We start from the raw sequence: 26,613 nt of genomic DNA, 5'->3' as shown, positions 1-26,613 counted from the left end.
AGTTTTTGGAGATGCTTGTTGTCCATATTTAGTAAAAATCTTTCTCTTTGCAACAATGTATAATAGTGGAGGAATTACAAATGTTATTAAAAATCCCAATAATCCAACATATTTCAAAACTGTATTTCATTAAACTTTAAATTTTAATCAATCAAACTACTTACTAGCGTCAAGATTCTTTACAAATAAGGCACCGATCAATGGTGGAATGGCAACAATTAATCTAAACAAGATTTGGATCTTTCTATTGTTGATCCACTTGGTTCCAGAGAAGAAGGCAGCAAACAAATTATTTCCCAAAGTAATTCCATTCTAAATTGGGAATAGTTTCGAATGTGTAAAATTATCACAATAACTTACCAATGGAAATGCAGAAATAACATCTACAGCAGGGAATAACGCTATTGTCCATATAATAACATGACTCCACCATGGTTGTCTCATTCCAAATGGTTTTCCACCTCTGTACCAAACATAATTCAATGAACAAGCAGGTTGAATGTTATCTCCATAATAAATACTAAGCACAATTCCCAATAATGAATAAATAAAGAATGTGGTAATGAAGGTTGATGTGAAAATTTTAGGTAAATGTTTCTTATTCCTCACTGGTTCACACTACATTTACAACAATTGTAAAATATTTCAAAAATTGTTGCAACTTACCAAACCAGGAACTGAATGATGTAAAATTTGAGCATAAATGCAAACAGGTAATAGAGTAGAAAATCCCAACACAGAAACTAAGCTAGTTGGTGAAGTATATGGTCCATGTCTTTCCATTGCAATATGTGGATTATGTTCATATCTTGAATAAGGATCAACAAATATGGAAACCAAAGTTGTCACAACCATCAATGTTAAAGCAACATATCTAAATATTGTCAAGAATATTTCTGAAATTGTAAAATGTTAACTAAAAAGCATGAAATTCTACTTACGAACAATCTTTTGTTCTGTTAAATTCAAACAAGTCATTGGAATAACAAATAAAGCAAAAACTCCAATATAAATTTTGTACAATGCATCACAATTTGATGAACCATCTGTGTAAACATTACAAGTAAACCAATTGTAATTATTAGGTCCAACTGGAAGTGGAACATTTGATGACATTGACTCTGCAAATATAGTTGACAAGGCCCATAAATTACCATACAGACATAATGCAAGAGCTCCTTCATAGATTATTTTACCTGGCCAACCAAGAAGGAGTGCACACAATTCATTCATTTCATACTTCTTTTCTGGGAATGGAAATTCAATCCTTGTTCCTTCTTCTGTTGCAATTGAAGTAGTGTCAACTTGTTTAGTTTCTTTTTTATCATCAGGAGGAGTAGTAGATGTTTCCTCTTCTTCAACAGCATTAATATTAGAATCTACAGAAGCTGACGATTCAACTGTGGGTAATGAAACTGAAGAGGAAGCAGACAACATTTTGTAATCCTTCTTTTGTTCTTCTTTTTCCTTAAAGAATGGCACAGATCTACACAATGTTTCTAAAATCCAAACCAGAACCATACCAGCCAATAATGTAACTATTAAGAGAAAGATAGGACCCATTAGTAGACCACCTTTCTGAAAAGCATAAGGAATTCCCAAAACTCCAACTCCCAATATATAATTCACACAATAACAATAGGCAACAAATGAATTGTAGGTGTGAGGACCTTTCGGAGTGGGTGTCTTTTTAGCTGTGCTGATTGTTTGGTTGTTATGATTCTCTGTCTGAGTTACTACTGTATGATATTTCACAGTTGTGTTGTGGTGGAATGATACTGCTTGTTGCTGTGTTGTGAAATCATCTGGTGCACTGTCATGGTTAATGGAAGTGTAATGTTTGGTGACCATCTCTTAGTGTTTTTTTCAATTCTTCAATTCTATTCACACGCTGAGGTGTAAGTATTAAATTCAAAGGAATGTTGAATTGTGTGTGGAAATTCCAAATTTGAAAAATAAAGATTGGAAATTTGGGAGTGAATTTTCCATGTTTTGGTGTGGTATTTAAAAAATCTGCAACTGATACCGTTCATTATTCATCACTAGGTGGCATTAAGGACAGTTGCAGTCCAACAAAAGGTTGAATTTCTTGAAAATTAAATACTACAGCAAATACATTCGAATAAATTAATTTATTTTTGTTTTAGTGTGTTGATGGAGGTGTTATTCACAGTGGAGGAAAGAGAATGGATGTTTAAATTATTAGATAGCTCGTCTTATTTGGAAGCATGTCTGGCTTTGAAAAACTTGTTGTGCTTTTCCAAAGTGTCAATAATTGGTTCATTAATTAAAGCATCAGCTTCTTCTGGTTTCATACCACCAGCTTCCTTAATTTTGTGCAATCTCTTCAAATCATGTTCAATTTCGTGAGCCCACATTTCCTTATGATTGTATGTGAAATCTTGATCACCTCCATATTTCTTTTCAAGTTGAGACATATCCACAAATGGTTCAAAGAATGCTCTCATATCCTTTTGTTTGGTGCCCTTACAGAATTGAATCTTTTGCTTAGTGACAGGTGGAATGAGAGGAGAAATTAATTTGAAGAACCAATAGAAAACCTTAGGAGCAAAGACCATCAAACACAAACCAAGTCTTTCAGGGAAGTGTGAAGATAAAATTTCAACAGCTTGTTTACAAACTGCCAATGGAGGAGCAGACTTTGTTGTGTAGGAACTGAAATCACAAATCCAAGTCATTTGAGAACCATTTGGACCCATTCTATAACTGGCAGCAATCAAATTATAAACAAGTAAACTAACACCAGTAGCAGGATCATTTGTGAAATCTCTACCGGCATGAAGATAAATAATTGGACGACCAGCCTTATCATGACCCTTGATATAAGTCTTGGCAGGTGATGCTTCTAACCATAATTGTTTAGCAGTTAAACTAAATGGCTTGTATGAGGATTCAATCCAAGTAAGAGAACTCTTCAATAATTTAGTAGCATTTGGAATGTCCCAATCTCTGGCTTTCAAATATCTGACAAAACAGAATCTATCATGGAAACAATAATATTGTTGAAGTTGGGTCAGTTTGGAACGGTCATCTTCAAACATTTGGGTAAACTTCTTCAATATTTCCAATTGCTTATCAGTAAGACCGTCTAGTGGTGTGGAACCAAGTGTTAATTGGTCCATAGCAACTACGGTATTATTGAATTCTTCACTATCAATAGAAACATCATCACCCAAGTTTTGAATCTCAGATTCCGAGTAACTGTGTGGCATTGTTGATGTGGTATTAGTTGTTTGTAAATCAAGAGTACTACTCATTGTTGTTGAAGAATATTTTCAATAACTGGCTCTATTCGAATTATATTATTAGTGAGGGAACGTTCAGAAAATCTTTTCAAAATCGAACGTTTAATGCCTTTCGGTTTTTGTGTGTTGGATAATAACCACGCTATGCAGTTTGCAGGTTGGTTGGGTAGTGTTGTTGAGTTGTTTTTTTGGTTTTGACAATCAAATAATGAAACGGTCCGCCATTAAAAATCACCAAGACTTATTAAGAGCAAATGGCGAGCGCGCATCATTTCCAATTCTTCCTCCTTCTTCACCTCGTTAATGGGCTATTCTCTCTGTACTTCCATCATCACACAATTAATTATTAACTGAAGCATCAGATAAGGGCGCATGAATGCAAAAATGAGAATGTTCATGTGCGATCGTGTTGTAGTTTTATCTATTAATACCTCCTCCAACTACGATTCAATTCTCTGTACGACGTTTGTTGATGTGGTAGACAACATCTCAGTGTTATTATTGGAATGGAGACTTCGGAAAGAGAGAATCCCAATTTAATTGTAATGATTGAATGCTTAAAAACAGAAAATATTATTATTCAATTGAGAATGAGTGTTTTCAAGTGTTACAAAAAGGGACATGTGAGCCGTTATGTTACCCAACCAAAACAAGCACTGCATGAATAACAAGAAGGCAGATGGATTTTGGGTGTTGCTTCGATTTTGTGCAAATGGAAAGTTTATTGAAATGTCCTTGCTAATTATAATAATGTGCTCTTGACGTCAAGTCTATTAAAATGGTAAGCAACAATCAGTTGACAAGAATTGATGGTTGACTGTAGTGATTTTGTAAATAGTGAAATGATTAAAGTGTTGCTTGAATTTGATAGGAATACTACAAATGTTAAATTAGTCGTGGTAGTACATTTAATTTCCTTGTTTATTGTGCAACTTAAACTCTCCGATTTGTTAAATCTTATCTTGTGAAGGGTCCATTAAACTGGAAATCATAGAAGTGCTGAATGAATCGTCTGGATTGAACAACATATCTAAGAAATTAGTAAGGGGAGAATATACACTGTTGTGTTCTGCTTGGGTGATTGGTTCAATATCTCTTTTTTTCAATATTTCCTCCATTTCCAATATCACACTTCCAGCCACAACATTCACTCTTTTATAACGTGATTTCAATACATGCAGAGATCGGTAATCCTTTGTAATCATTGAATAAATATCATAAGACAGATTGCTTCTCAATCCCTTTTCAATTTCCTTGGCCACTTGTACATGGACTCTACTAGCCATTGTAAAATAAGGAATAGCAGCAAATGTAGTAAATGGAAAATATTCACTATCTGAAAGTAATGTTATTTTACAAGCAGTTTGCTCAATTTCTGATCTATATTCTGGACAATTTTGAATAAGAAACAATAATTTCAGTCCATAATGAACTATTTCAAAATAATAATTAGAACCAGCACTATACCAAATAAGGTCAAATTGTGATCTGGTTGATTTTGCTTTAGAAATGAAAAATTCTTTGAGACTTTGACAAATAACTTCCAAATACGTCTCCAAATTTGATAAGTCAACTTGTTGTGGAATCTTTTCTAGAAATTGTTGAGGAACTGATGTACTGGTTGCCATGTAAAAGTAACTTGGGAAATCTTTTAGAATTTTGTTCGTGCCTAAATCATCCTCAATCATTAGTTCCATTACTGATATAAGTTCGAGCAGTAAACGTTCAGAATTATTAAGTTTTTCCAATTCAATCCCATCAAAGTAAAATTTAGCTGTTTTGATATAGAATTTTGCAAGTTTTCCTCTTCCTGTTCCTATTTCATAAATTCCAAGAGATGAATAGCAGCAAGCAACATAATAGTTTGAAACTTGATCAAAAATCTTTGATAGTAAATCTCTTGATTTCTTGGCTGATTTTTCTGCAATTTCGCAAAAACCAAATCTCTGTTCCAACAATGCTTGAATAGAATGAAAGAAGGCATTCATTTCCTTCTTTAAGGGTTGCTGATCTGTTATTTCCTCATTCAAGATGTACTTCTCCAACAATTCTTTTTCAACAATAATATAATGATCACAAATCATCACATAATACAAATCAATTATTTGTTTCTTTGTAAATTGCTTTGAATACCTAGAAACAATTGTTGTATCAGCTGGTACATCCTTATTTTCCACAACTTCTTTTGAAACTGCTTTTGCAGGCAATTCCGATGCTGATGATATCGAAGCAATCTTTCTCTTCTTTGGTGTTTTATATTCACATGTAATACCTTTTGTTGCACATCTGGAACATGTCGGTAATTGTTTTCCTATTATTTCATAATTATTATTAAAAAATGTTTCCTTTCAACAACTTACCACTATAATAATTTTTCATCATATTTAAATAATTTAAATAATAATTATCAAATTCTTACCATTGTTTATGTAGATGTCTACAAAAATTACAAGCAATCGGGTGGAACTCTTTTGAATCTGTCATGTTTTATTTCAATCATGTGTTGTACTTCCTTGCATCAAAACATATCCCTTTTGCATCTAATATTTTGTTACATTTCTGATTCAATCAACTATATCGCTCCAAGCTGAGTTTCCTTCTACTCAGCGCAGGGAAGATGGAACTTGGTTTTAGTATTCCAACGCACAAAACCAAGCAAGTTTTGCTCAAGCAGAGTGGCGAGTATTTAAGTGAATAAGTTCTTCTGAAATGTTGAGAAAATCAATTAGAAAAAAACATGACAACTACAACTAGTAGAGCTGTTTTATGCTTGGTATTAAGCGTTTTGGTTGCGTTGTGGGTTAACCTCAATGAAATGTTTGTGAATGGTGACAGCAGTATTGCTGATTTGCCACTTGTCCAAAAACCAAAATCTGTTTTATCTGTGAATGGTAGTGTTACTGTTGCAGGTGCTGATGGAATGTTTCCATTTACTCTCAATAATGACATGTCTGGTAATCTTGCTTCCATTGTTTTGGATTATGGACAAAATGTTGCTGGTTTTCCAATGTTTGACATTGCATCCATTTCTCAAAGTCCAATAGAAATTAGAGTATCCTATTCTGAAAGTCTTCCAAATATTAAGGATGGCGACATGTTGTTCAATCCAATGATTCGTGCCTTTGATTTGGACAGAGTAAATATCCATACCATTGAAATAGCTGGCCATTTTGATACAAATGGTATCCAAGGAGCTCAACGTTATCAGAGAATTGAATTACTTACTGTTGGAGCTTCTATTACCATCTCTTCTGTTTCATTCACATCAGCTATCTATACCAGAGATCCTTCTCAATCTAATGGTGCTTTCTCTTGTTCTAATGAGGTTTACAACAAGATGTGGAATATGGGGGTAAGAACTTTACAATTGAACATGGTCCCACCAAGAACTGTTCAACCTGGGTTTATTAGCACTGATCAAGGTCTTTATATTTCACCAGGTACTGCAGGTGTCTTTTTAAAGGGAATGTCATGGATTAATTATAATGTATCCTTCTCTACTCTATTTATGAAGAATGGTATTTCTTTTGCTATTAGATCAAACGACTATTCTGAAACAAGAGTCACCTTAAATAGCCTAAATAGTTCTCATAATCCAAATATGATTCAAGTAATAAGTGCACAAGAGCTTTACCCTTATGAAACCTTGTATTACAATACTTCGCTTCCTAACTTGGTTGAAAATCAATGGTATGATGTATTTGCTTCTGTTAATCAACTTGTATTTAAGGTTTATATAGATGGTGCCTTGATATTTGATATTAATCTTCCTCAGTCCACTAATCCATACATCCCATCAGTTGTTCCAGGTGGAGTTGGATTTTCTGCTAAAAAGTATCAAAGTGCATTTATTAAGAATCTTAAAGTAGTTGATGTCAGTGGTAGCATTCTTCATCAAGATCCTCTCACATCAAAACAATCAGCTCATGATTTTGGAGTTGGAACCAACCCTGTAGCTGTAATTCTGGATGGTGCTAAGAGAGATCGTAATGTTTGGAGTGGTGACTTACTCGTAGCAGGCCCATTATTATACTATTCTTATTATGCTAATGAATATGCAAGTGGAACTCTTGGAATATGCACATCCTATCAATTGAAAAGTGGATTTGTTTCTTCTAGAATTGGTACTGGTTTCCCTTATCAAACCATTGATCCATCTGACGATTTTGTAACACCAATATTTTACAGTTATACATACTTTTTAGCTTCGTTATCAGCTATTGAGGAATACTATCTATATTCTGGCGATTTATCTTTTGTTAAGGAACAATGGACAAGATTGAAATTACTCATTAATGCTTTCGATTCTCTTAAAGGTAGTGATGGTTTGTTGCAAGGTGTTAATCCAAATTGGACCTATGACTTTTATCCAAGTTTAGGAATGCTTTTGGGAAGATTTACAAAACTAAATATTCAATATGCTATGGCAATGGAATCTGCTTCAGTTTTGGCAAAAGCAGTTGGAGAAACAAATTTGGCTGAAACGTACTTAATAAGAGCTAACTCTACAAAACAACTAGTTAATGAAAAGTTGTTTGATACAAACTCGGGTACTTACATTATTTCAGATCAAAAGTCTGGCATAGCTCAGGATACCAATGCATTCGCAATATTATCAGGCATTGCATCTTTGAGAGGAAAGAACTTTTCCAGCACATTACTGGATACTATGAAAGATCAATTGAAGTCTGGCTCTAATTATTTAACATTCAAGAATGCTGGAGCATCTTTTACCTCTCCATACATTTCTTACTTCCATGCAGCAGCAGCATTTGAATCAAATAGAGAAGATCATGCATTTGATATTATTAATTCAGTTTGGACACCAATGACTGTTGAGGGACCTTACTTTACCAATGCTTTTTGGGAAAGTATTGAAATTGGAGCCACTCAAAGCGCCTCAAACAGTTTTGCTCATGCTTGGAGTGGTGGCGTTTCTCCATTGCTTTCAAAATACGTTCTAGGAATCAGACCTACTAGTACTGGTTACTCTGAATGGGTTGTAAAACCTCAAACTGGTTCATTAACATGGGCTAAAGGAGCAGTACAAACTCCAAACGGAAAGTTATCAGTGTATTGGTCCAATTCTAATAACCTCTTTTCTATTACTGTTGAAGTTCCTCCAAAATCAAAGGGAACTGTAGTTCTTCAACAGATTTCAAGTGCATCATGTGTGAGTATTAATTCAAAGGTCTACTCTATTGGAAGTACTGTTGGAAATGGTGGAATTTCAAAGATATCAAAGACAACAAATGGTATTGAAATAGGATTGGATTATTATGGATCCTACCAAATAATGGCATCTAATTGTCCAATCACTAGCCAAAGTAAGAAAGTAGTTGGTGGAGGTTCTGTAATTAATTCATCATTCATGGCCATCCTTAGTTTAGATGTAATAATCATTTCTATTTTATCCGTATTGTTTATTTAAAACTCTTGAATTTTACCAAAATCAAAACGTTACAATGGAAAATTAGTTCAAATTAGTTCAATTTTATATCAGTTACAAGTACATTAATAAATTACAAATTTTTTAAAGAGCTAACAAAGTTGTCTTGATCATTACATCGTCTAACATGGCAGCCAAATCTTCTCCTTTTGAAATTAAAGCCAAATTGATGAATGCCTTGTTCTTGAAATTGGCACAAATTGATGTTATAACTGTCTTATTACCAGCATCATAAACACTCTTGGTTGAAGAGTTGACCTTTCCTCCAAATGTGGATCCAGCAACATCACTCTTCAATGCCTTCAAGTTTGGATATTTATCTTTCAAACTCTTTAACATGATGAATAAGTGATCTTCCTTTGCCTTCTCAAATGTTTTGGATTTGAGTTTTGTAAAGGTAAAGAGGAGAGTATTACCATTTGTGGAATCAACACAAGTGACTGTGTAATCTTGATTCAATGAATCAACATCTGTTCCAATAAGAACAAAAGAGCTTGGAACTTTAGGAATGAAACAACTTGAATTCAATTCTGTAATGACCTTGAAACCATCTGACCCAATTCCTGTACTTGATGTCTTGGCACTTGGCTTTCTTTCTGATGTATCCCATTTGTAATTGATCCAAACTTTACCAGTTGTAGCATCTTCTAATTGATGTGAAGATTCATATGTTTGATCTGGATTCAATACGTTTGGATCAAGTTCAATTTCAAACCAACCAAGGAAATCCTATATGTTGTTTAATTGACCAAGAAGATATATCATAATAACTTACATCATCCTTGTCATCATCCCAATCATAAACTTCAATCTTTAACTTGAGATTCTTTGGTGTTTCTTCAGTGTAACGTTTCCAAAATGTTGAATTCCATCTTGGATTTAAAGTTTTTCTATCGACAACCGTTTTGTGAAGAGTTTGCTTTGTTGATTGATCAATAATTAAAACGTATGGGTCACTAAGTCCATTCGAATCACCAACCATTAGTTTTTCACCTCTAACAACAGTGAATTTGATAGAATCAAAACGAGAGAAAGCTCTAGACATTTTTTTTGTTTTTATGTGAAGGAAGTTGTGATTAGTCAACTCTGTTTTAAAGCGATCCATTAATGATTTGTGATTAGACAACAAGTACTTGACTCTCCGTAATTGTGCAGGTACGGATCTCTTAACTACAGTTTTATTTGCCATGTTTCAAATATTATTGTAAACTAAACTATTTCATTCTGATCATTGAATCCAAAAAAATATCTTCCAACAACTTTAACTTAAATGGAAACCTTCTCCATTCAAACCAATATCATGAATGCATTCAATCTTTCCTTCCATTTCCTCTTCCTTACTCTAAATTTACAAAATCAACCAACTTGATAAAGCCTCTTAATTCCTCCTCCATTATTATTATTGAGGAGTTACATTGGATTATCGTATTCCGATCATGTATTGACAAAAAGCTAAAAAAAAACTCCTCTAAGACTTATTGCAAAGGCTAAAGGCACACTAATACATCATCAGCATCAACATTATCATTAATAGTATTATAATTGTGTGATACCTCCTCCCTACAACGACTTTGATTCAGTGTTTGGAGTATTAAAACAATTTTAATAGATTATTAAACAACACAACATATTTATTTTGATTGTCAAGCCTTCATCAACACAAAATGTATAGCAATAATAACAACAATCAGAAGGGTTTATCCTATTATTTATCATTACCATCATATTATTTGGATAAGATTTTCCGTACCATCTTTTATTATATTGGATATGCTACTGCTACAGTTCCTATATTATTTATTGTGATTGCAGTGATTTTTACTGCCGGAATTGGTGTGGGAATTAAAAACATTCAATTAATCACTGATCCTCAAGGTCTTTGGGTAAGTGGATTTAAAATCATCATATGATATTAATGTGTTTTTTTTGATAGGTTCCACCTGACAGTGATACTGTGAAACAAAAGAACTATTTCGATGACCAATTCTCACCATTCTTTAGAATTGAACAAATGATTATTTTCCCTAAAAACACTTCAATTACGAATGCAATCAATGTGGACATGATGGAAGAATTATTTCAAATTCAAAGAGAAATTGACAGTATTAAAATTTATGATGGAAATTGTTCAACAGCACCTATTACACTTGATGATTTATGCTACAAGCCTATTCCATCTAAGGGATGCATGATTCAATCACCACTTCAATTTTATCAAATGAATTACAACACTTTCGAAACTGGAAAAAACCAACTCGTCAATCACGTATACTTGTGCACGTATGTTTTAATTATTCAAAGTATTGTTTATTAACAAGGATTTTAGTCAAAGAATTAGTTTATCCCCAATTTGTTTATCAGATATTGGTATTCCTCTTTATGATAAGCAAATGTTTGGTAAAGTATCCTACAATGCAACAACATCATATGCCACAGCACAGGCACTTATTGTCACAATACTTCTCAATAATGATAATGTGACAGCTGAAAGAGCTTTATTATGGGAAAAGGAATTTTTGAAAGTTGCTCAAAAACCTCGTACTTATTCCACCATTTATGTGTCTGCTGAAAGATCTGTACAAGATGAATTGGCTGATGAAACCAGTGGAGATATTTCTACAGTTCTCATAAGTTATGCTGTAATGTTTGTTTATGTTGCCATTTCACTAGGTCAAATTCACCCAATCAAATCCAGAATTATCATGGGTCTTGCTGGTGTGATTATTGTGGTAATGTCAATTGTTATTTCAGCTGGTATTTGTTGTCTGGCAGGTGTACCAGCCACATTAATTATTATGGAGGTCATGCCTTTCCTTATTCTTGCTATTGGTGTAGATAACATGTTTATTATGGCTAACCATCTTGATCAAGTTGTTAAAAGAAAGGGCTCCAAGTTAACAGTTGCTGAGGCTATTGCTGAAACAATGGCTACTGTCGGTTCTTCAATGACCCTTGCCTCAATTTCTGAATTTTTGGCTTTCATGCTTGGTAGTTTGACCAAAATGCCTGCCGTACAAGCCTTTTGTATCTTTTCAGGTGTTGCAATTATTGCAAACTTTGTTCTTCAGGTTACATGTTTCTCTGCTTTATTATCTTTGGATTTGAGAAGAAGACTTTCTAATAGATTGGAATTGGAACCTACTGTCGTTATTACTAACAAGTACTTCACTAGAGATTGGATCAGTATTGCAGGAGGAGCCAGATTTATCATGAAAAAGATTATTGCACCAATTGTGACATTCCTTCCTGTGAGCTTTTTCATTCTAATTGTTTTCCTTGGTCTATGTGGTGCCTCTATTTATGCTTCCATGTTTTTGAGCCAAGGTCTTGATCAAATTACTGCCTTACCAACTGGATCATATCTTGGTGAATACTTTTTAAAACAAAGAGAATATGTTGATTTAGGACCTCCTGTTTATTATGTTACAAAGAATTTGGATTATACTTCACATGCAGTTCAAGATCAAATGAGTAGAATGATGAATATTGTTGCAGAAACCGAGTATTTGGATAGAGGAAGTATTCTTTTCTTCTACACAGATTTCAAAAAGTGGGTTTTGAGTAATGAATGCTCACACAAGAACGTTTCTGCAAGCCACGTACCTCCTGAACACTATGTAGAATGGCTAAAGGAATTCCTTCAACAAGAAGAATGCTGTAAAATTAATTTCCAAGTTGTCCCACTTTGTGGCTTCCAATTTAAGCAAGATGTGAAATTCTCTGCTGATGGAAAATCTATTGATGCAGCAAGATTAATGACACAAACCAAGACATTGGTAACACAGGAAGATTTTATCAATAGTATGAAGTCATCATACTTTACTTCCACTTATCTTTCCAATCCACAAAAGTATAGTCCAACCAGCGGTTTTGGTCCACTTGAAACCTATCCTTATAGTATTTATTATATTTATTTCGCCCAATATCTCTATTTACCAGAAATTTCAGCAATGAACATTATGATTGCTAGTGGTGCAGTTTTCCTTACTACTTTAATTTTACTAGGCTCTCCAGTTGCCTCAATCTATGTTTTGATTTGTATTTCCATGATTTTGACTAATTTGTTGGGAATTATGGCAGTTTGGGGTATTTATGTAAATGCTTTATCTGTTGTCAACTTGGTAATGTCAATTGGTATAAGTGTTGAATTTTGTGTACATATTACTAGAGCATTTATGAAAGCTAGAGGAACCCATAAAGACAGAGTAAAGAAGGCCATGATTGAAATGGGCTCATCTGTCCTTTCTGGTATTACCTTCACCAAATTTATTGGTGTAATTGTCCTTGCCTTCTCCCACTCTGAACTTTTCAGAATTTATTACTTTAGAATGTATTTGTCTATTGTAGTTTCTGGAGCTCTTCATGGTTTATTATTCTTGCCTTCTTTACTTTTAATTGCTGGTCCTCAACAAGATCCAGTTGCTAAAATTAAGGGAGAAGAAGAAGATGAAGAAGAAGAACAAGCAGATGTTAACATTGAAGGAAGAACTGGTTTTGTCAACCCACACATTATTGAAGATGACGAAGAAACCAACTAAACCTAGGAATAAATTATTTGAGAATCTTAATTTTGTAAACAAGATGCCACTTGTCACGGTTAGGAAAAAACATTCAGTTATGGCACTTTTACTCAATCGGAAAATATCAAACAAGGCGAAGGGAAAATTTAAACCAACTTATCGGCTTAAAAACTAAAAGTAAAAATACCAAAAAAAATGGCAACGACAGAGAAGGCAAAAACATTAACAAGTGCTCAAGGTATGATGACAATATAATCAAATGATTCTAATGTTTAATATTTAGGATTTTACTTTGGAGGTTTAAGTGGAATGATGGCAACTTGTGTTGTTCAACCAGTTGATCTTATAAAGGTAAATTTTTCATTTCCGAATAGGATGAATAATATCATCATGTTTGAATTATTGCCCATCATAATAATAGACAAGAATGCAATTGCAAGGAGGATCCCCAGTGACTATTGTTTCTAATCTTATTAAACAAGAAGGTATTCTTAGAATTTATAAAGGATTAGATGCTGGTATATTGAGACAACTCACTTACACAACAACTAGATTGGGTGTTTTTAATGCTCTGCAAGATTATCTCACAACCACAGATAGTAATGGAAAGAAAGTTCAACCAAACTTTGCAATGAAAATTGTTTCAGGAATGGTTGCTGGTGGTATTGGTGCTGTAAGTAAGGAAATAGGAATTTAATACTTATCATTATTTAGGTTGTAGGAAATCCTGCTGAAGTTTGTTTGATTAGAATGACATCTGGTAAATTCAATTATAGCCATGTAGGTCAAGCATTAGTTAGAATAGCTAAAGATGAAGGAATTAAGAGTTTATGGAGAGGAACATCACCAACTGTTACTAGAGCTGTTATTCTCAATGCTGCTCAATTATCTTTCTATTCTCAAGCTAAGGAAGTTCTTATCAAATACAATATTATGCAAGATGGTATTGGATGTCACTGTGTCAGTTCATTAATCAGTGGATTTGCATCAACTGCTGTTTCAATTCCTGTAGATTTGGCCAAGACAAGACTTCAAAGTATGAAAACTGTTTTGGATCCAGTTACTGGTCAAATGGTTCCTGAATATAAGGGACCACTTGATGTCATTACTAAGGCTATTAAGAATGAAGGTATATTGAGTTTGTGGAGAGGTTTCACTCCATACTTTTTGAGATTGGGTCCTCACACTCTTCTCACTTTCGTCTTTTTGGAACAATTCAGATTCATGTATGGTCATTAATTGAAAACTATTGGACTAGGTTAACATTCTCTATTGTATTATATAATCCAGTTTTAAATTGTGATATTCTCCTTAAATTTTCCATTCACAATTTTTATCTTCATCACCATTTTAAAAATGAGTCAACACCAACAACTAACAGAAAATTCATCATCGTCATCACCCACCTCCAAACCTTCATCATCAACAACACAACAAGAGGATGATGATCAAATGGTTAAAGCACCACACGTTTCGGAAGATGATCATCATGCTGTAAATAATCAAGTAATAATGCAAGAAGAACAAGAACCTCATATAGTAGAACCAATAACTTCATCATCAACAAACAACCATCATACACAACCAATTTACTCCATTAATGATGGAGAGGAAATTGGAGAGAAGAAGGAAATTAACACAGACATGGACATTACCACCCAACAACAATATAACAAACAATCTCTTGTTAGTGGAGGTGTGGGGAATGATCAAACTCCGGAATCGTCATCGGAAGGAATTTTAATTAAACCAAGTCATGGAAGTTTTCTATCATTTGAACAATTGGTAGAAGAGGAAGCAAATGCTCTACTTTATGATGATAATACTTTGGAAGAAATGGAATCAGATAATGTTAATAACAATGAGGAAAAGAAGAGTCCACAAACACCAAATAGCAGTCTTGTAAATATGATGGATTTCTCTACAATTTTAAGTAATTCAGAGAAACTCCTCTCTACAAGGAAGGACGATGAGGAAGAAGAAGAAGAAGAGGAGGAAGAACCAATTTCAACAAAACCAATTCCACTCCAATCTAAAATTATTCACACAAAGAGTGAGGGAAATTTGGATACATTTATTACGAGAAGAAACAGAACTGAAACTTATCCTTCAACTCCAACCTTGTTAAAACAGAGAATAATGCAAAAGTACAAACAGCAAATTCAACAACAATCAAGTTTTGCAACTGATACGGATACAGATGATGATATGTTACTGACAAGTATGTCTCAAAATAGATACTTTAGGTTGTTTTCTTTAATGATTGCTAAATTTTTCAGAATTCAATCAAGAGTAATTGCACCTAATGGTAGTAGCCCTCAAAGTATTGAAGCAATAAGGAAACAAGAAAAAGCAAACAGAACTATACAAAGAGATATGTTAACTATGTTTATTAGTGGATTTTCAATGTTTGGAATTTTTGCAATTATTTGGTATAATATTTACTTTAATACAGATGTATTGAAAAATATATTGGAAGGACGAGATAATTTGACTGAAAGATTTTACTTTACAATGAAATGTATATTTGTTAGCTCTTGGATATTTCCACTTGTATTTGTGGCCATTGTTAGGAATAGACTTTTTGAAGAAGCGAGTAATCCACTACTAACTAATTTAATTAATAAGGAACATCAATTAAGGATAACTATTCATCAAAGAGTGTTACAAAATTCAATTGAGCAGTTTATAATGCATTCAATGGGCTGTCTCATACTTGGTTATTATGTTTCGAGAGAAAATCTTAGAATTATTGTATTTGCTTCTATAACCTTTCTACTTTGTAGGATTTTCTTTTGGATTGGATATACTATTCACCATTCTCTTCGAACTTTGGGAATGTTGACAAATGCTTGTACAACTATTGCAATGTTGTGTTTTTCAACTTATTACATTACTACACAAGATATTCTGCCGTTCATTATTAATGATATTATTTTACCAATATTTGTTATTTTCTCAGCCTAAATACGAGTTGAGAATAAAAATTAATTTATTCAATAACTTAGGGATATTTACAAACTTTGACAACTCGGAGCTAAAGGTTATACGAATGAAATAGAGAAGATAAATCTCTTGCATAATCATTCTTATTTTGGAAGTAATAACAGTTATTGGAATGTTGTGCATTGACATCCATGGTTTCAATGTCACAGTGACACAGACTAGGCAGTTCAATACTCATGTTCTTTACCGTTTCTAAGAACTGCTTATTGAGTTGTTTGAGATACCTCTTTTCTTCTCTGTATTCCTTCTTCTTTTGTTCCTTATTTGATCCTGACCTAGCATTTGAATGAACAGCAGATTGATAAGTATCTGATGATTTGAATGACATAATTTCGCTATCTGAAGCCTTACTAGTATTGAGAGGGATGTAATTAGGTTTGTTGAGAGTAAAAGTATGAATTGGATCGTCTAAGTATACTGTAAAACATGGAGCTTGTACAATAATATTGTTATCCTCTTTGCTTATTCCCTTTTCGAAATGAGCGTAAACCTCTGAGGAAGTTGATGGAACAACATTTGCCAAGTTTTGTCTGGCGAAAAGGTTAAAGGCATTCACTGTCTTTTTAGGGTTACCATTGTCTGATTCATTTGTGTAAGAGTCTTCTGTGGTTACACTAGTTGATTCAGAACTGTTGGACTGGGTTGGAGATTTGAAATTTACAAATTGTTCGTCATGACCTTCACACTCTTCATGACTTTGATCTTGCAAATCTAAATCTACCAATGAAAACGCTTGGCCTCTTGCATCTGCTCTTGGTGTTCTTGGTGTTCTGGGAGTATTGCTTACTGATCCAGAAGAAATTTTAGAAGAGTTTGGTGATATATTTCCATTTGTTGAATTCAATCTTGGGGTAGTTCCTCCGGACGCAATTTTCATATTCAAATTATTAGCTTGTTTGCCATAATTACACATTTTTCTATAGAGCTCCTTCTTTCTCTCCTTTTCATATTTTATCCTAGCAGCAGCTGCTTCTTTTTCTATTAAGGTTGACTTACTCTTCTCTTTGATTCTTTGTTTTACAGTATCATTGAAAACTCTTAGCTTTTCTTCCTTTCTTCTCCTTCTTTCTGTTGTGCTGTCCTGATAAAAACATGCAGCATCATTTGCATTGGAGAAAGAATGCTTACTACCTTCAACATCAACAACATCGGAAGGTTGTTTTCCCAAATCCTTGACTACCTTGATATTCTTATTGGTATGGAGACAAACATGAAATTCTGCATTGAAAATGAATCTCTTCTTCGGATCGTCTTCTTGAGTTTTATTCTCCCTCACGAGATAGTTATTAATATTATCCTCATTATCAGCAACGTGTTTTAAAATTCTTCTCTTAGTACAAGAGGAGAAGGAATATTTAGTATTCGATACAACAGGTTCATTTCTAAATACTTTTCTTCTTCCCGATGGAATACCAGGTAATGAAATGAACCCGGAAGATGATGAGTCACTGCCAGTCTTATAGCTTTGAGAATAAGTTGAATTTGAGGTGGTAGAACTGTTCATCTTTTTTTCTTAAACTTTTTTAATTTTATTTTGCATTTGGCGGGAAGAATCTACATTATTGGCGCCAATTTGAAATCACTTTGATCCAAAGGCCTTTCCAATCAGATAGAGAATGATTAATGCAATCACAAGCAAGGCGGCAAAGAAAAAAAAGTGATGATGGCTCACGAGGTTACTACTCGTATGATGATGACGCTGTTGTGGCATTCGTGATGGGGTAACAGTTTGATGTTTTGTTCAATTTTTTAGAATTGCTATTCTTAATCTATCGAGAACAGTTTTGTACCTTGTACATAATTGGACAATAAGATCGTCATTGAATTGATATTGTAATATTATAATAATTATTTAATAATTTATTTTAAAATTGAAAAAAATGCTTTCATCAGGTGCTCTCTACACACTTCTCGTGCCAAAAATTTGGGATTATGCTCAGCAAAATATTGTTAATATTAGTTCTCCTTCGATAGGAAGTTCCTTGTTGGAAGTTTCTAACAAAAATGTTCGGGATGTCTCCCATGTTTTAAATGCACCTCCAACAAGCTTATCATGGAATAATGACGATGTTGTCAACCAAAAAACACTACTTTTGGAATTATATTTGGCTTGCAATGTTAGAAAAATTATTTTGGATTTGGATAAAAATTCTGTTCCTAAAGAAATTAATATTTCATTCTCGATTGATGAAAAGAAGATTAATTTTAAAAAATTAACACGACTCAGAAGTACGGATTTGAAAAGAACAAGGCCGTTTGTGATATCTTTCTCTAAACCTGTTCAATTAAAATATTTGAAATTCCAATTCAAACTTTTGGATGAGGAACAAAATGGAAAATGCAAACTTAATTCTTTAAAGGTTTATGGAACTCCAATATTGAATAGTAATAATTTATTTGAATTATATCACAAAAACGAAGATAAATTAAAGGCCCTAGCTGGAATGTTAGGTTTAAAGAATCCACTTGGTGCACCAAACCAGCCACAAAACACGCAAGAAAATGATGGCACTGATGAAAAGAAAGAAGCAGAGGAAGGGGTCACTATTGAGATACTTCCTGATGGGGAGGAAGAGAAAAAACAACCATACACCGAATCACATCCAAGTGAAAGAAGATCTAAATTATAGTTTATTTAAAATTGTTTCCATATTTCATAGTTGGATCTATCAATGTTTGAATATAAATAACCAGACATGCCCAAGAATCCAGCAAAGGACAAGGCAAATATAACACCACATGCAATGTAAACAGATCTCTTTGTAAACTTGTACTTGAAAATTGTGGCATTCAATCCATAGGAATAATGGAAAACACCAGCCAATAACATGGCAGTATAATAAGGTAGCAAGCATAACTAAGGCACCAGGTTTCTTCTCCATAGAATGGGTTACTTGACTGAAATCAGAATCAATTGGATAAAAGAATCTTGTTGCAATAACGTGGATAGGAACGATACTGGTTAAAATCCATCCAGCATATCTGTGGAGTTGTAATGGATTGGATAATTTACTTTTCAAATATTCCATCCAAGTGGCATATTTTGATTCATTAAATGATCTTCTACTCATTCTAATAATACCACAAATTATATGAACAGCTAGTGGAGTAAGAATGCAGACATATTCAGCAGATCTTCCAAGTAACCAATTTGGTCGATACACTTGTCTCAAATATGATTGATAAGTGTCATACAATGACTGTGAAACTCTTCCCACAATAGTGTTTGACAAGTGCAGAGTTAAGAAGCCTGAAAATGCAATAGCCGAGTATTTCTGTACTACTTTGCAAATTTCATCTACTTTACTACTCATTTTTTTGATTGGTTTGATATTGACGTCAAAATTCCACCACATAAATAGCGTTCCTCATTCTAAAAAAAACTATTCCGCCGCCACTAATCCAATCAAATAAGAATCCGTTTACAACTATTACATCTCATTGATTCCCTTAATTATTGATTCATATTCATTTAGTTTCCTAAAACTATTTACAGAGGGAACATTTCGAAAAGCTAATTTCAAAAAACTGAAATGCTATGAGATTGAAAGGTTCACTAACAGAAAGAAATGTGTACGCATTATTTATCTTTGTTGTTAAAAGCTTACACTGCCTCAATATCAACACTCCGAAAAATCTTAATAAAAAAAAGATGAGAGGGTTCTCGCTATTAACTATCCTTTTGGTATTAGGTGTTATTTATGTGCAAACAGCAACACCCCAAGAAAGGTTCAAGATTAAGGGACCTAAAGAATCATCGGAACCTGTTTTCTGTTTTGATTTGATTAACAAGGGTGTTGCAAAGCAAGGTGATACTTGTTTGATGAAAATTGTTGATGCTTTTCCAACACAATTACCAATTGGTTATGTAGCTGCTGCATGTAAAAGAGATAAATTGGAAGAACTAGCTGAAAATGGTGACTTCTTCAAACAATTAGAAAAGAAGCCAGTTCCGGTTGTTATCGGTCCATACTCTAATCATCAACATACCCATTCTAATTCTAGTCTGTATATTACTGATCATCACCATTTAATTTATGCTATTTTCATGATGAGGGGTTCTTATCTTCCACCAAAGTATAGTGACATTACTGAAAGATATGTCTACGCTACTATTCAAAGAGATTATTCAACCTTATCAAAGACAAATTTCTGGAATACTCTCATTAAGAACAATTTGACATATACATATGATGAATTTGGCAAGCCATTACATAATTTCCCAGATTCTCTTCCATCCTCAGTTATGTATTTAAAGAATGATCCATTCCGTTCTCTTGCTTATTTCGATAGAAGACAAGGAGGTTATGGTAAGATTGACCAAGAATTCCAAGAATTTTCTTGGGCCAATTATTTGAGAGCGAATTCTTTCTTCTCACCACTTAATCAATATACTGATCTTACATCATTTGATATGGAAGCACCTACTACTAAAAAGCTCATTCCTGCTGCTGTTTATGCTTCTCAACAACCAGATGCTAAGAATTTACCAGGTTTTGGACATGGTAAACGCCAAAACCCAGAATGTAAATATTTCAAATAAATAATTTACTTCCAAAATGAAATATGTTTGAAAACATCCAAAATATTGATTTCTCTCTGAGAGCAATTAATTTGGTGTAAAAGGAAGGTTGTAAAATATGAACAGAATAACCATTTGATAGTAAAGGTAAATAAAGTTATTATGAATGAGATTGACCATTTAGAGAAAGAATTTGAATATTGGCTCATATTTTCCTTAACCTCAAATATTACTACTCTACATATTGTCATCATGGTTATGAAATTGTAAATAGTTATGGAAAATGTAATGTATGGAGACATTGGATTGATTTCATCTCTCCAAATAATAAGTGGAGCTCTTAGTAACTCTGAAAATTCACTCAACATGGTACCCAATACTATTAACTTTAATCTGTTTCCAATTCTTTCTTTCTGGAATAACCATGTGAGTATTACATTTGACCCAATTGAAAGACAAATTTCAAGAGTCATTAATATGAAAATAAAGTAAAAAATTGAGGAATTTTCAAGAAAAACCAATTTGTTTTGCTCTCCAAACACAAATTTGAAATTACCACATAAATTTTCCAAATCATTTTCTCCTAACAATAAAAACTTTAAATCTATATGGATATTATTTAAATTTCTATTCCAAATTAATAAAACATACAAGTTCTCAATAATATTGAAGATAATATCAATCTCATTAAATTATTCTAAACATTTTAAATAATTAAATTAAATTTTCTAATATTTACATTAATTAAACTCGATCTATTAATATAATTAAATAAAACATGAATAAAAGCTTTAGTTTTCAACAAGAGTAAATCGAACATGATGGTAGTAAATTCATACTCCACATATTTATCAATCAATTCATTACAATTCTCGCATCTATTTAATCTAATATCTTTTTTTCCTTCCGTATAAATACTTGTATGATCCTGCATAAATCCACAGTGAGTACAAACATTCCGACATGAAGAAGCCTTCGTGTTTGAGGCAACCAATGATGATCGAGACATTTTTAATATAAATTTAATATTAAAAAATGTCGATAAAAGGATTAGTGAATAGATTCAAGTATTTAACTTCTGGAAAGTATGAATTTAGAACTTATCCAGCCTTCCATCTTTCTCTTTCTATTTTTTATGTCTATTTGTTTTATGAATTAGTTAATTATTATGAAAATAATTTTGTTAAGGAAAGATTTGATGATCGTATCAATCAGAGAAAACAAAGAGAAGGCCTCTTTTTACTTTCTGTTTTGAAGAGTTATGAACGTTCCGAGGAGGGTACATGTGCTGCTAATAGTGATAATAATTTTTATATTCCTCCAATGAATGCAGAACATGTTGATATTGAACGTTGGCCAACACGTTTCGAACAAAATTATACAAGAGAACAACGAGAAGAGCTCTTACATGATTACATTAGAATGAAGGAGAGAATTTACAAAAGAAATGATTAATTATCATCATTGGATGGAGGGAGTGTTGGTGATGATTTTGTGGCAGTAGTTGGCTTGTCCTTTCTCAAGGCATTACCTACCCAATCAATTTCCTTTCTCTTGGATTTGTCTTCCTCGATTTGAAGTCTGAGTCTTTCCAATTCTTCCTTCTTCTTTTCTTGTTCCTTCTTTTTGGCTAATTCTTCTTCCATTCTTAGTCTTTCTTTAAAGTCGTCTTTTAATGGATCGGAATGGAGTTTACTCTTATTATGAATGGCTATGATGATGAGTAACAGTTAAGAATAATAACTTACCTCGTTCTTCCTTTTCAACTTGTGATCCTTTTTTCATTTGTCTATCAATACCAACAAGAACTGTTGAAATAGCTGCTCGAGGATATAAGCCTGCTTCTTTTAATGTTATATTTGGGAAATCTTCGTATTTAAATGTAACTTTTGGATTTAAAGTTTGGAATTCAATAGCATTATCTTCAATGTAGGCCTTCCCAAAAGGCAATAAATGTTTTTTTAATTCAACAGCTTTTGTTTGAACATAACGCTGTACCACAGATAGTTTGGCATCGGCCTTGAATATTGCTTGAACTGCTGTGCCATCTAATAATCTAATATTCAGTGTTGCTTTCTCCTCCGATGATGATGACATGATCAAAATTTTTTAATTTGTTTTTAATTCTAAAAATATTTTTAGATTTCTTAAGGAACTTTTTTTATTTCGGATTGTTTACAATGCCATTTCAATTACTTTCCAAACATTACCAGTTACTTATTCCAATAAACATCATCCAGATTTACAACACAATAATTACTACAATATTCAGATAATACAAGCAAATCAATCTTTTTGTAATCTTTTTGTTCAAATCTAATTGTTGAAAATTGGAAATGCTGTCCCAAACTTCCATATTTTTCGTTAATATCACAAAACAGTTTCTGATATTGCTCAAATAAAAGAGATTGATTGAGTTCTCTCTTTTCTGAATCAATAATTCCTTGTTTCAATAATTCTTCATAAATTTTTTCAAAATAAATCAAATAGTTATCTTCTTCTTTGACTAGCTCTGCAGTCCCCAATTTGGAAATAAACTCTGATAGATAAAACCTCTTAATTACATTATTATTATCATTATTTTTTTTGTAATACAAATAAATTGGGAAATCACCACTTGTTGTGTTAGAAACTTCTGATTTCTTTGCAAAGAGACAAACTCCAAACTTGTTACGTTCCAATTTTGAATCGTCATAACAACCTCCAATCAATATGGCATCATTTTCTTTCATCCATTTCTTCATTGTTGTTGAGGGTTCCGAGCGTTTTTTAAATGTAAAATATTTTGCAATCTCTTCATCAATGTACCACAACTTCCTATTTGCAAACTTAATTCCAGTCAAGTACTCTAAGCATTCTGGAAAATTAAATGAATTGGTAGATTGAAACATTGTAATAGCTGTTGGTAATTTACCTCCCAATTTCTCAAGAGCAAAGCATGTTTCTTTGTTGATTGGTGTCTCAATTAAGCTCTCCATAATGTTAAGTTTTCCACAGTAAATTCTTTCTTTTTTTTGACAGAATAATGTATTAGTAACGCTGTCAAAATAAGTGATCCTTTCGTCTTCTTCACAGATATCCGTAGAGTAAAAGGTTGACAATAAATCTTTTGTCTTAGAATCATAGATATACGCCATATCAGAAAATGTGAAACACGCAAAATACTTTCCAAATGGCATGGTAAAATCAACACCATCCTCACATTTTACATAATTGCGTTCCTCAGTTCGTTCCTCAACGATGATAACACCGCAACCACCAGGTTCTTCATCTGAAGAATCATTTGAACTAGTACTGCTGTCATCTGATTCTAATGCAGCCCTACCTGAAAGATAAATCTTTCCCTCCTTCTCGTCGTATGAAATTTTTGTGCATCTCCACTTCTTACTGAAATCCTCACCTATGTCAATGCTCCTCTTAACTGAGCCATTATTAGAATCCAAAACAGTGATATCCAACTTGTGAATGGTATAAATTTCATTCTTGGATTCACAAACAGTAAAGCGATCCACTGAAAATTTACAGCTTTTCCATTCCGAAGATAAATCAAGTTTCGTTTTCCTCATCCTCCTATCCGAATAGATGTACAAACATTCCCCACTACTATCCAAATCAAATAAATAATGCCTTAATTTAATTGTTCGTAGCAATTTCCCACTTTCCGAATCATATATTAAAATCTCTTTACCTGTACCAAGAATTAACCATTTCCTCTGTGGACACGCTCTTACTTGCTTCGAATCTATATCATATAAACCATCAATACTAACAGAGGAGGATGACATCATTATATGGAAAGTTCGGACTTTATTTCCTCCTAGTTTTTTCTTCAACATTAAACTCTCTGATAATTCATTAGAAAATATTATTTTAACATTTTCATTAGAAGTAATATTTTCTTCCTCTCGTGGTATTATTGTGTTGTGATCGAGTTTCTTCTTTTTGAGAGGTGATTCCATTTTTTTCTAAAAATTCCACTCAAATTTAATGTTTTAAAATTATTTAATTGAATTTTGTATCAAATTTATTTGTGATCTTTGTATTGGAAAGTTTACAATACCAAGTTGATGAAATGCAAAATTCCGCTTGTCCATCAAAAATACAACAATTCTATTGGTTGATGCACCACCAATCTTTCAAGTTAATCACCTGTCTTCATTTTGATACAGTTCAAGTGAGCTTAAATCCTGCTAAATCTTTTGTTCCAAACCTTCAATATTATCAAAACAAAAATCAAAACAACCAGTTTATAACAATGTTGCAAAATTGTGATATCAACGATGAAGTAGTCAAAAACTACGACGAAATGAGATTAGGAAAAGGTGTCTATAAGGATGTAAAGTTTCTAGTATTGAAAATGCAAGACAATTTCATTCAAATTGATGCAGAATTGACCAACCTTGCCACATTGGACGAATTGATCCCAAAACTTCCTCCAAAGAACACTCGTTTCATCTGCTATTTATTGAGTTTCGAAATGCCTACTGAAAATACTCAACTCAGAGAAGGAATCAGAAGTAAGATAATGTTCCTTACTTGGTGTCCGGATGAAACCAATGTTTGGGAAAAGTTTTTATTTACTGCAGCTACAAATTTAGTTAAGAAAAAATTTAAAGGAATGACTGGAACTATTCAATGTTCACATGGTTCTGAAATTGATGAAAGTCTAATGATTGAAAAATGTTTGACCTTTATGAAGTAAGAAATTCTTCAGGTTATTGAAATGTACTAATATGTAAATAAACAATATTGAATTTATTCATTTACCAACTCTGTTGAGTGGGATTTAATAATTATAAATTTGTTGGATTTGGGCAGCTGTTAATTCAACATTGAACATTCTAATTTCGTCCATGTGACCACTGAAAAAAGCAGAGTTGATACCTTGGAGGCCGCCAAACTTAATATTACTTGTTACTGGATCAAAAGTTGATGAACTGGAATTGTCTAAAACTCCATCAATATAAATATCAACTCCAGTTGCCTTGCAAACAACAGCAAGATGATGCCATTCATTGTCTAACAATTTGGATGAAGAATAAAACCTTATTGGTAATGTTGATGATGTTTTCCAATAAAATTCAAGATTATCACTTGAAGCTAAACCATTACTTCCCATGTGTTGAAATAAAGGAGGTTGGCTCATTAGAAAGCTCCAAACAACACCTGAATCCGTATTAGTTAACTTTCTAAGCCACAGTGAAAGAGATTTACCAGTACCAAAAGTTACCCATGTTGGACTATTTGTATTAAAGTTTGAAGAAGTAGCTTTGTTGAACACAGCATATTTACCATAATATGGCTTTCTAGGGGAAGCATCACTGAATGACATTCCATAGGATTCAGTTGGAATTCCATACTTGTCAGCTAAATCACCATTGTCAAAACTAAAATACATAAATTCACCAGTAATATTCAATGCTCTTGTAATGTTACAATCATCTCCATCATAATTATTACATCTATCACTAATAACTTGAATTTCCAAGTTAAGATTATTAAGGGCTGTCTTTACCTTTTTCAACTGAGAAACTCTCATTGCAATTATTTGTGAGGTACTATTAGTATTGGTTGTATTCAACACTCCAACGGCCTTCTCCAACTTGGATACAGTATTTTGCAATGTTATTGCTTCCTGTTGTAAATCAGATAACCATCCTCTGTTGAACAACTTGATGATGATGTATTAGTGGTTGTTGTTGATAATACAGAGTAATATGGTTGTATGGAGGCAATAAAAGCTACTACAAAGAGACAACAAATTAACCAAGTCCTCAGTGATTCTTGTTGTGTGGTCATGTGGTGTTTTTTTTAAAGATGTTGTTTATCTGCTAACTACAGTTTTCCCAA

At 33.0% G+C, this 26,613-nt stretch overlaps 14 protein-coding genes across 14 annotated transcripts; 7 read left to right on the top strand and 7 right to left on the bottom strand.

The window, feature by feature from the left end:
• Nucleotides 1-156: 156 nt before the first annotated feature.
• NAEGRDRAFT_73459 (uncharacterized protein) lies at nucleotides 157-1,851 on the bottom strand (the record flags this gene model as incomplete). Its single annotated transcript, XM_002671357.1, has 4 exons — nucleotides 157-312; nucleotides 361-618; nucleotides 667-896; nucleotides 942-1,851. 4 exons carry the CDS (start codon nucleotides 1,849-1,851, stop codon nucleotides 157-159), a joined length of 1,554 nt encoding a protein of 517 aa, XP_002671403.1.
• A 263-nt stretch (nucleotides 1,852-2,114) lies between these two features.
• On the bottom strand, nucleotides 2,115-3,428 carry NAEGRDRAFT_55444 (uncharacterized protein). The gene has a single exon (XM_002671356.1). The coding sequence runs from the start codon at nucleotides 3,231-3,233 to the stop codon at nucleotides 2,217-2,219; it is 1,017 nt and encodes a 338-aa protein (XP_002671402.1). The 5' UTR covers nucleotides 3,234-3,428; the 3' UTR covers nucleotides 2,115-2,216.
• A 788-nt stretch (nucleotides 3,429-4,216) lies between these two features.
• On the bottom strand, nucleotides 4,217-5,645 carry NAEGRDRAFT_73457 (uncharacterized protein; the record flags this gene model as incomplete). The annotated part of the gene is made up of 2 exons (XM_002671355.1): nucleotides 4,217-5,577; nucleotides 5,627-5,645. 2 exons carry the CDS (start codon nucleotides 5,643-5,645, stop codon nucleotides 4,217-4,219), a joined length of 1,380 nt encoding a protein of 459 aa, XP_002671401.1.
• Nucleotides 5,646-6,003: 358 nt separating this feature from the next.
• NAEGRDRAFT_73456 (uncharacterized protein) lies at nucleotides 6,004-8,697 on the top strand (the record flags this gene model as incomplete). Its single annotated transcript, XM_002671431.1, has 1 exon — nucleotides 6,004-8,697. The coding sequence occupies one exon, from the start codon at nucleotides 6,004-6,006 to the stop codon at nucleotides 8,695-8,697; it is 2,694 nt and encodes an 897-aa protein (XP_002671477.1).
• Nucleotides 8,698-8,799: 102 nt separating this feature from the next.
• On the bottom strand, nucleotides 8,800-9,760 carry NAEGRDRAFT_73455 (uncharacterized protein; the record flags this gene model as incomplete). Its single annotated transcript, XM_002671354.1, has 2 exons — nucleotides 8,800-9,444; nucleotides 9,491-9,760. 2 exons carry the CDS (start codon nucleotides 9,758-9,760, stop codon nucleotides 8,800-8,802), a joined length of 915 nt encoding a protein of 304 aa, XP_002671400.1.
• A 409-nt stretch (nucleotides 9,761-10,169) lies between these two features.
• NAEGRDRAFT_81497 (uncharacterized protein) lies at nucleotides 10,170-13,281 on the top strand. Its single transcript, XM_002671430.1, has 3 exons — nucleotides 10,170-10,598; nucleotides 10,649-10,995; nucleotides 11,042-13,281. Exons 1-3 carry the CDS (start codon nucleotides 10,380-10,382, stop codon nucleotides 13,251-13,253), a joined length of 2,778 nt encoding a protein of 925 aa, XP_002671476.1. The 5' UTR covers nucleotides 10,170-10,379; the 3' UTR covers nucleotides 13,254-13,281.
• Nucleotides 13,282-13,430: 149 nt separating this feature from the next.
• NAEGRDRAFT_73453 (uncharacterized protein) lies at nucleotides 13,431-14,474 on the top strand (the record flags this gene model as incomplete). Its single annotated transcript, XM_002671429.1, has 4 exons — nucleotides 13,431-13,473; nucleotides 13,519-13,586; nucleotides 13,657-13,908; nucleotides 13,950-14,474. The coding sequence occupies 4 exons, from the start codon at nucleotides 13,431-13,433 to the stop codon at nucleotides 14,472-14,474; spliced, it is 888 nt and encodes a 295-aa protein (XP_002671475.1).
• Nucleotides 14,475-14,591: 117 nt separating this feature from the next.
• On the top strand, nucleotides 14,592-16,202 carry NAEGRDRAFT_73452 (uncharacterized protein; the record flags this gene model as incomplete). The annotated part of the gene is made up of 1 exon (XM_002671428.1): nucleotides 14,592-16,202. The coding sequence occupies one exon, from the start codon at nucleotides 14,592-14,594 to the stop codon at nucleotides 16,200-16,202; it is 1,611 nt and encodes a 536-aa protein (XP_002671474.1).
• Nucleotides 16,203-16,272: 70 nt separating this feature from the next.
• Nucleotides 16,273-17,745, bottom strand: NAEGRDRAFT_52853 (uncharacterized protein; the record flags this gene model as incomplete). The annotated part of the gene is made up of 1 exon (XM_002671353.1): nucleotides 16,273-17,745. One exon carries the CDS (start codon nucleotides 17,743-17,745, stop codon nucleotides 16,273-16,275), a length of 1,473 nt encoding a protein of 490 aa, XP_002671399.1.
• A 376-nt stretch (nucleotides 17,746-18,121) lies between these two features.
• NAEGRDRAFT_73450 (uncharacterized protein) lies at nucleotides 18,122-18,871 on the top strand (the record flags this gene model as incomplete). Its single annotated transcript, XM_002671427.1, has 1 exon — nucleotides 18,122-18,871. The coding sequence occupies one exon, from the start codon at nucleotides 18,122-18,124 to the stop codon at nucleotides 18,869-18,871; it is 750 nt and encodes a 249-aa protein (XP_002671473.1).
• A 1,022-nt stretch (nucleotides 18,872-19,893) lies between these two features.
• On the top strand, nucleotides 19,894-20,784 carry NAEGRDRAFT_52852 (uncharacterized protein; the record flags this gene model as incomplete). The annotated part of the gene is made up of 1 exon (XM_002671426.1): nucleotides 19,894-20,784. The coding sequence occupies one exon, from the start codon at nucleotides 19,894-19,896 to the stop codon at nucleotides 20,782-20,784; it is 891 nt and encodes a 296-aa protein (XP_002671472.1).
• Nucleotides 20,785-21,979: 1,195 nt separating this feature from the next.
• Nucleotides 21,980-24,722, bottom strand: NAEGRDRAFT_59423 (uncharacterized protein; the record flags this gene model as incomplete). The annotated part of the gene is made up of 2 exons (XM_002671352.1): nucleotides 21,980-22,474; nucleotides 23,678-24,722. 2 exons carry the CDS (start codon nucleotides 24,720-24,722, stop codon nucleotides 22,215-22,217), a joined length of 1,305 nt encoding a protein of 434 aa, XP_002671398.1. The 3' UTR covers nucleotides 21,980-22,214.
• A 347-nt stretch (nucleotides 24,723-25,069) lies between these two features.
• Nucleotides 25,070-25,465, top strand: NAEGRDRAFT_73445 (uncharacterized protein; the record flags this gene model as incomplete). The annotated part of the gene is made up of 1 exon (XM_002671425.1): nucleotides 25,070-25,465. One exon carries the CDS (start codon nucleotides 25,070-25,072, stop codon nucleotides 25,463-25,465), a length of 396 nt encoding a protein of 131 aa, XP_002671471.1.
• Nucleotides 25,466-25,549: 84 nt separating this feature from the next.
• NAEGRDRAFT_73444 (uncharacterized protein) lies at nucleotides 25,550-26,302 on the bottom strand (the record flags this gene model as incomplete). Its single annotated transcript, XM_002671351.1, has 1 exon — nucleotides 25,550-26,302. The coding sequence occupies one exon, from the start codon at nucleotides 26,300-26,302 to the stop codon at nucleotides 25,550-25,552; it is 753 nt and encodes a 250-aa protein (XP_002671397.1).
• Between the last annotated feature and the right edge of the window lie 311 nt (nucleotides 26,303-26,613).

Source organism: Naegleria gruberi (genome assembly GCF_000004985.1).
Source record: "Naegleria gruberi genomic scaffold NAEGRscaffold_61, whole genome shotgun sequence".
Classification (NCBI taxonomy): domain Eukaryota; phylum Heterolobosea; class Eutetramitea; order Acrasida; family Naegleriidae; genus Naegleria; species Naegleria gruberi.
Note: the sequence above shows the minus strand (reverse complement) of the source record. Positions and strands in the feature narration are given on the sequence as shown.